This window comes from Rhododendron vialii, chromosome 8a (assembly GCF_030253575.1).
Source record: "Rhododendron vialii isolate Sample 1 chromosome 8a, ASM3025357v1".
NCBI lineage: Eukaryota > Viridiplantae > Streptophyta > Magnoliopsida > Ericales > Ericaceae > Rhododendron > Rhododendron vialii.
This window is the reverse complement of record NC_080564.1, coordinates 28,525,983-28,533,719: the sequence shown is the minus strand read 5'-3', so window position 1 is coordinate 28,533,719 and position 7,737 is coordinate 28,525,983. Positions and strand designations below refer to the sequence as shown.

The 7,737-nt window shown below is 41.0% G+C and overlaps 2 protein-coding genes across 2 annotated transcripts; one reads left to right on the top strand and one right to left on the bottom strand.

Moving 5' to 3' along the window:
• Window positions 1-338: 338 nt before the first annotated feature.
• Window positions 339-782, top strand: LOC131298731 (uncharacterized). Its single transcript, XM_058324205.1, has one exon. It carries the CDS (start codon window positions 339-341, stop codon window positions 780-782), a length of 444 nt encoding a protein of 147 aa, XP_058180188.1.
• Window positions 783-4,951: 4,169 nt separating this feature from the next.
• Window positions 4,952-6,299, bottom strand: LOC131298729 (uncharacterized). Its single transcript, XM_058324204.1, has 4 exons — window positions 6,246-6,299; window positions 6,058-6,142; window positions 5,888-5,962; window positions 4,952-5,835 (listed from the first exon to the last, which is right to left on the bottom strand). Exons 1-4 carry the CDS (start codon window positions 6,297-6,299, stop codon window positions 4,952-4,954), a joined length of 1,098 nt encoding a protein of 365 aa, XP_058180187.1.
• Between the last annotated feature and the right edge of the window lie 1,438 nt (window positions 6,300-7,737).

The following is a 7,737-nucleotide window of genomic DNA, read 5'->3' as shown; positions in this document are numbered from 1 at the left end:
TTACTTTTAAATCCAAGGGTATAAAATCATGATGCATATGATATACCTCATAATAAGGGGTGTGTACCATTGGACTACCCAGAAATTAAATACTGTTAGCTGCTTTGTCTACTAACCAACAACCCAAAATGCAACCTCTATCCCATTCCAGTCCAGCCCTATTCCAAGTTTCCAGTATATCTAGTACACGAAAAAGACAGGATGGTCTGGAAACAGCTATACAAAATAGCCAGAAAAAACCTTAACCTTAACCACAGCAGTATTGTGAGGCTCTCATTTGCCTAAGATAAGATGGCCCATTCACTACTTCTCCCTTTCAATCTCCGAAAGAATTACCCATGAAGAATAAGCTAGAGGTTGAAGAGAATGTCCACGACCACGACCTCGAAATCCTCAAGGCCGTGGCGCAGGCATGGTACGGGCATTCGGGCAATCCAAGGACTACGTCCAATGAATTCGATGCCCTGCGGTTAAACTTCAAGAGGAAGCCCACTCGGTTCAAGCTCGAGGCCATGAACAAGCCCAAGGACGTGACCGTGCCCAACCACAGGGTCCACTGGGACTTTGGGCAGTCGCTGCTGGACTCTTACGAGATCGTTAGCCTTTCGAAAAGGCTAGAAACAGGGTTGGTGATGGACCATGATCAGTTGGCTGAGTTGGAGAATTCGAGATTGAGCCGGAAGAGGCGGAAGGAGAGTAAGAATAGCTTGAGGAAGTTGTTTGGCAGGATGTCTTCGGGTAGGTTTAGTGATGCTGAGGTTCCACAAGAGGAGACTACTTGAATTTTGATCCATTTTTGGTTCGTCACTGCAACTTTATGCTGATTCATGTTAAATCAATTTTCACACACTTACGAGTTAAAAGTTAAAACATTCCTTCTTTCTTTTCTTTTCTTTTCTTTTTTTCCCTTTTTGGGTTTCCCCCCTTGAAAAATGATTCAAAATCAATCAATAACGCAAAATGTATTACGCTTTTGAGCCTACTCCAAGCACTTTTTCGAAATTCTTGACCCTACGACGAAAAAGTTCTGGCTCCCCCGGCCTCTTGTGCTGTCAAAATCATAAGAGAGATTCGCTTCAAGTTCTTAACAGCTGATCGAAAATTATTCGGTCATGATACCAAGTCTTGGAAAGGATATTATATATTAAAGGTTCGATTATTTGTAAAGTGTTTTGGTAGATCCCATGTAATGCTATTGAAATGTGCTTCGAAAAAGTTGCTCCAAGTATGTGATAGAAACTGTTGAGCCTGTTAACACACACACACACAAAGACAGCCATATTTATATCACAGAGAGGAAGAAAGCCAAACAAAAATATGTTTAGAGTTCAACTGCGGATAAAACCCTTGTCTGATACTGATGTATGCCTTCGAAACTTTGATAGCCTCTTGCATTCTTGCTCATGTCTTGGCACAAAAATGTGAGACCAAAATATTAGGAGCAATTCAGTTTTTCTGCCATAGAAAGCACGCGCAGGTTATGGAAGTCCTAAAAAAACAGAATCTCCAAAAGATTTTGTCAATCTCGAATGGTTTTTATGATGGTTTGGTTTTGAAATCGTTACCAAGTTCCAGTGCTAGTATCTTCAAGGGCAAACAATAGGTGGCAATTGCAGAGAAGTTTACAACTACCCGCGCTGAGACCTCACCAATTAAACCTCATCAATATCACACTGAAACTGTCCACAATGGCAAAGAAGTTGGATTTTCATGAAGATATCAAACCTTTGGTTCAAGCATTTTTTTGGATGGCACGATACTTTATGAAATCAAAATTATGTAGATTTGAGCTAATAAAAATTGAAACATATTTGGCGTGAGAGGAACACTCGAATTTTTCAAGGCATTATCTCTCTTGCTACTCAAGTGGTGACAAGAGTGGAGAATGATATTAGAGGTGTCATTAGCTCCTGGAGATCTATAAGAAGAAACTGATGCTAATAGAATAATTTGTAGTACTTGTTGGGCCATTAGCAGTAGAGTCTTTGGTCCAAGGTGTTAGGCTTTGTTTTGATGTTGCTCTTTGTTGTGCTCTCTGTTTGTTAGGGAGCCTGTTTAGTAGTTGTTGGTTCTTGTTTTTCTGGCGTATGACCTTAGATCTTGTATTCCCAGATTTGTTCAATAAATCTTTAACTTACCCAAAAAAAAAAAATTGAACCATTTGAATGGTTGCCGGATCGTTGGATGTCACTGGTATACTTCTGCTCATTTTTAGAAGAGGGCTATGCAAAAACTAGGATTGATGCTTTGAAACATCGAGGTTCGGTTTAGAGGCAGTGTTTTTATCGCGTCGACGTGAGAGAGATGGAATTCAGTTGAAGTTAATTGGTGGGTAAAATTTTTTACAGGTAGAAATCAATACCATGGTCACCAAAACAAGAAACAAAGAGATTGAGATTGACATAGTACATCTAAATATATACTTTTCATTGATAATATACGAGATTCCATTTGTTTATTACAAACACCATTTCAAGGAACTTGATTGAGCAAATACAACCAAGACAGGCAGTTTTATTTAACTAAACACACACTTGTAATATTATTTCATCAAGATACTAAACAATTGCCTGCCCATAACCGAGTACTCTAAATCTTTATAAGCTCTCAAGGTTTAAAGGTAGCCCACTTGCAAAGCTCGAAGTTCTTGCGCCTCTGCTGGATGAACCCCTCGACATCCTCGTCCATGCTCTTCTTACAAACTTCACGCTTTGCTCCGTCCTTCTCTATCTCGACCGTTTGCTCGACAAACTTAACTTTCTTATGAGCCTCCGTAGCAGGAGGTTCTTGCTGTCGTTGTTGTTGTTGGTTTCCGTTAATCCTGTTCTCTTCCTCGTACGTGGCCACCTTGGGTCTGGTGTTGAAGATCATGTGAATGTTCGGGTAGTGCGGGACGTCGGGCAGGATGCTCGGCATCCTCTCCATTCTTGAAACATGAGAGTGATAGTCAGAGGAGGTGGTGTCCCAGCCCTGCTGGCGATTGAAGTAGTCAGAGCCTCCGTACATTGTTTTTGGTTTCTGGTTTTTGCTCTTTGCTCAGTTGTTTGCACTCACTTGTAACTGGGCTTTGCATATTTATAGGGAAGGCCTTCATTTTTCCCTTTTTTCATGTATTCTCTAAGAGATAAGATTTGCATCTAATTCTCTATCTTTATGTCAACAATCGAATAGGGAATTCTTTATGATTAGTGGAGAAGAATTAAAGGAGCAAAAGAGTGGAGGGATCCCTTGATTCTTGTACAAGTTGTCACAAGGACATTTATTATTGTTTTCAATTTTGGTTTTGTATGCTCCATAATTGCCAAAAGCCATGATGTAAGGGAATCTTTAGATGCTTAAGCGTGATGGTAATATGACTCATGTGGTCTCAAGAGTTGTTGAGAAGGGAAATCGAACCAGAGGCCTTAGAAAGAAACAAAATCTCATTTAGAACTTAAGGAAATGGGAGAAAAATGGAAAGAAAATTTTACTATTCACAAAAGTTAAGTTTTATTTTCTCTCATCTTTCGCTCCCATTCAAACAATAGGAGCGGAACTTTTTTAACTTTCCCTTTTTTTTTCTCCCACTTTTCCTAAGTTCCAAACAAACGTCCTAAGTCAAGACAATCTCCTTGAATGCTTGACACAAAGAGGCATGAAGTAATGTCGAAAATAAGCTGGAATTTGAGCAGAAAAATTATCCCAGTTATGTTGATAGAAAAAAGATTACGTCATGGAGAATAAAAATTCTCTCCGCCAGGGTTGGAGAATTCCACTTTTCCTCCAATACAATACCCTGCCGCCACGGCATCAACGGTACCAAACCAAATGACAGAAGGAAAATTCTAACATCACACCCACTTACACATTCATATTCACAATAAGGGTGGGCCCACATACACTGGGTGTGTAGTGTGTGCAGGCTCCACCCTTGTTGTGAGCACCACACCCACTTACACACTCATTCACACACTCATACTCACACTCACACTCACAATAAGGGTGGGGCCCACACACACTGGGTGTGTAGTGTGCGGGCTCCACCCTTGTTGTAAGTATGGGTCTGTGAATGGGTGTATAAGTGGGTGTGATGGTAGAATGATTGATGACAGAATCACGTGCATGTGCTGTCTAACTTGGGTTAACCCTTCTACTTCTCCAGTAAAAACATAACCCTTGAAGGTTTTAAAAATTACTCACATGCCACACGTTTCACATTTTAATAGGGACAAAGGAAGTGTATGTGTTAGTCGCATGTTTCTCACTTTTTAATAGGCGAGATATAATGGGGGTGTTGTGGCATGTGGATAATTTTTGAAACCTTCAAAGGTTTACTGGAGGAATAGAATGGTTAACTCAAGTTAAACAGCACACGCCACACATGATTCTTCATTCGGTTTGGTACCGTTGATGACGTGGGGGCAGGGCATTGTATTGGAGGAAAAAACGGACTTCTCCTCTCCCTTGGCGGAGAGAATTTATTCTCACATTTGCGACATGAAATGAGGCTTAAAAAGTATCTTAAGGAGCAAATGGTGAAAATCTTTTGAGTAGAAGACAACTTTAAATACTTTTTTGTTTTTTCAAATTTTAAGAAAAAGAAGGTTGCCTCTTTCGAGGATAAAATCCCCCGAAGAAACTTGAGAACCACTGTCCACTGTCCAAATTGCTCTTTTATATTACTCCTATTTGATTTATTTCTTTGATTTAATTCAAATATTCCATTATTAACTAGTACTAATTTTTAACCAATTAAAAATTTTCATGGAGTTCGTCACTAAAGAACTTAGCTAAGGGGTTCATCCCCCAGCTCAAAAGGTCGAATCTCACCACTGCCTGGAAAAGGGGGCAAAAAAAAATACTAACTTCATGCAGTCACTAAAAGTTTTTTTTTAAATTTTTTTTTATCGTTTAAAGCCTTTTTTTTTTTGGCAAAAGGTGAGAAAATTGTTATTCATCTGATAGATAAAGCCTAAACATCAGGGAGATGAGAACCCCATGGGGGTAAAATGGATGTCCACAGACCGGACATGCCATTGGAAATGGCTTTTTGAGCACAACAGTGCGCAGCCCTATTACATTCACGTTTAACAAAGCCAAAAACACAAGAAGTGAAAGAATTCTTTAAGACTAAACAATCATGGATAACTACTGCTATATCGGAGGGAGGATTTTGATCATCACTGCAACTCCTCACAATCGCCTCCGCGTCCGATTCAATATGCACCTTAGGATACTTTAGAGCAGTCCCCAGTTTTAACCCATTGCGAATGGCAAAAGCTTCAGCAATTCTGGAAGAGTTGATCCCCTCATGAATAGCTAGAAAAATACCAATAACCTGACCATTATCCCTTCGAGCCACTGCCCTTGTGCCAATAGAATTTGAGCTCCTGCAGACCGCCGCATCGACGTTTATCTTCAGCACATTCATTTCGGATCGCTGCCACACCAAGGTCCCCATCAGAGAGGAATTCAAAGGAGGATGGGGGACCTTAGTGTTAGCGTCCTGAAACTCGTAAAAATCACCTTGCGCTTTCCTACTAACAGCATCCGTTGCCCATACTATTCCATTGAAAATAAAATCATTCCTTGCTCGCCATATCCACCAATAATAAAGTAAAGCCATACCTAGGAAGGGAGAGGGCAAACGACTTTGTGTTATACGATCATAGCTGCATTCCCACCAATCAACCATGTGTCTACAATCGAGCAGTTCTTCAGGTCTTAGCCGAAATGGAGAGTGGATCCAGACTTTGATTGCAGCCTCACACTGAAAAAGAATATGTGCGATTGATTCGTCCGCTTTACCACAACAAGTGCAAACTGGGTCAGCTCTGACTTTGCGTGATACCAATGCTGAATTTGTTGCCACCGCATTATTAAAACATTTCCAGATAAATATCTTCACCTTCCGATGGATTGAAAGTCCCCATAGCTTCTTCTACACTGTTGGTGAGACGCTTGAGGAGCTTGTTTGGCCTTCCTGAAAGTTGCGATGAGAACTTGAACTTTCCTTCGCTAGACGGTAAGCCGACTTGACTGAGAAGGTCCCATTCGGGGATAGGTGCCAAATTTTACGATCTCTTTGGCTGGTATAACTTATAGGAATAGAGAGAATCGCATCTGCATCCTCTTGATTGAAGGTCTCACGGATTAGAGAAATCTTTCAGGATTTCGTATCAGAATCAATAAGATCAGCAACTTTCTTAATGTCCTCTCTTTTGGGTGTGGTTCCATTAATTCTGAAATCAGTATTCTTGGACAACCAAAGGTCTTCCCAAACACGTATATCTTTCCTGGATCGGACTTGCCACATCCATCCCTTATCAATTAGTTCTCGGGCCCAGACTATGCTCTTCCAAGCCCATGAGGATTGGCTACTAGCGTTGGCATGCCAGAATGATGCACGAGGGAAATACCTTCCTTTAAAGATCTGTCTAAATAGAGAAAATGTACCAGAAATTAGTTTTCAGCCTTGTTTAGCTAATAAAGCTTGATTAAAAGTCTCCAAATCACGTAGCCCCAATCCACCATCACCTTTACACCTGCTCAGTTTTCCCCACTTAATCCAATGAATTTTCCGTTCCCCTTCCTTAGAGCCCCACCAGAATCTTGCAATTTCAGATGAAATTTGTTGCAAAAGAGTTTCAGGCAACCGAAAACAGGACATAGCATAATTTGGATGCGACAAAAGAACTGATTTTAACAAAACCTCACGCCCTGCATGATTAATCTTGGATTCCTTGTAGCTCCGCAGCCGCTTTGTTGTTCTATCCTTGATGTATTGAAATAGATCACGCTTGGAGCGACCAAGGAATACTGGTAACCCCAAATATTTTGCACCGTACGCCTCCATCGATATGCCCACCGTTGCTGATAAAAGATTCCGAGCCTGGACTGGAGTATTGGGACTGAAGAACACTGAGGATTTGTCTTTGTTGATCTTTTGGCCAGAGGCAGCTTCATAGGAAGCAAGGATCTGAGACAAAGCCTCGCAATCTTGAATTGTGGCACGACAAAATACAATAGAATCATCCGCAAACAATAAATGAGAGATAATAGGACAATGATTGTTAATCCGAAATCCCTGTAAAAGTCTTTTGCTTAAAAAATCATGAAACAGGGCTGTGAAGCCTTCTCCGCACAAGAGGAATAAATACGGAGAGAGAGGGCACCCCTGGCGGATCCCTCGGCTTGGATAGAAAGTATCCCCTGCTTCCCCATTGACTGTGATAGAAAAAGAAACCGTCTTCACACACTCCATCACCCATCCAATCCATTTCTAATGAAAGGCCAACTGTGTCATCACCATCTCCAAATAGCTCCACTCTATCCGATCGTATGCCTTTGCCATATCTAATTTGAATGCAGCCACCCCATGAGAACCAGAACGTTTGTGCTTAATGTAGTGTAGTGTGTGAGTTCGTGAGCAATAAGAACATTATCCGTTATTTGGCGACCCCCTACAAAAGCACTTTGGTTTTCGGAGACAATCGAAGGAAGGAAAAGCTTGAGCTGATTAGCCAAAACCTTTGCAATAATTTTGTAACTTATGGTGCATAGACTAATAGGGCGAAATTGGCTTACCTTTGTAGGAGTTTGAACCTTTGGAATGAGAACAATCTGAGTGCGGTTCACACTCCTAAGCATTCTGCCATCGTGGAAGAAACTATGCACTGCTCGACAAACATCAACACCAACTATTCCCCAATACCACTGGAAAAAACCAGCCGTCATTCCGTCATAGCCAGGTGCTTT

Excerpts from the sequence above, each read along its gene's own strand:
- LOC131298731 (XM_058324205.1), top strand. The coding sequence starts at position 339 with ATGAAGAATAAGCTAGAGGTTGAAGAGAATGTCCACGACCACGACCTC.
- LOC131298729 (XM_058324204.1), bottom strand. The coding sequence starts at position 6,299 with ATGGATGTGGCAAGTCCGATCCAGGAAAGATATACGTGTTTGGGAAGA. Across the intron at positions 5,963-6,057 it reads TTATACCAGCCAAAGAGATC|GAAGGCCAAACAAGCTCCTC; the intron begins GTAAAATTTGGC and ends CGCAACTTTCAG. Across the intron at positions 5,836-5,887 it reads GACTTTCAATCCATCGGAAG|CATTGGTATCACGCAAAGTC; the intron begins GTGAAGATATTT and ends CAACAAATTCAG.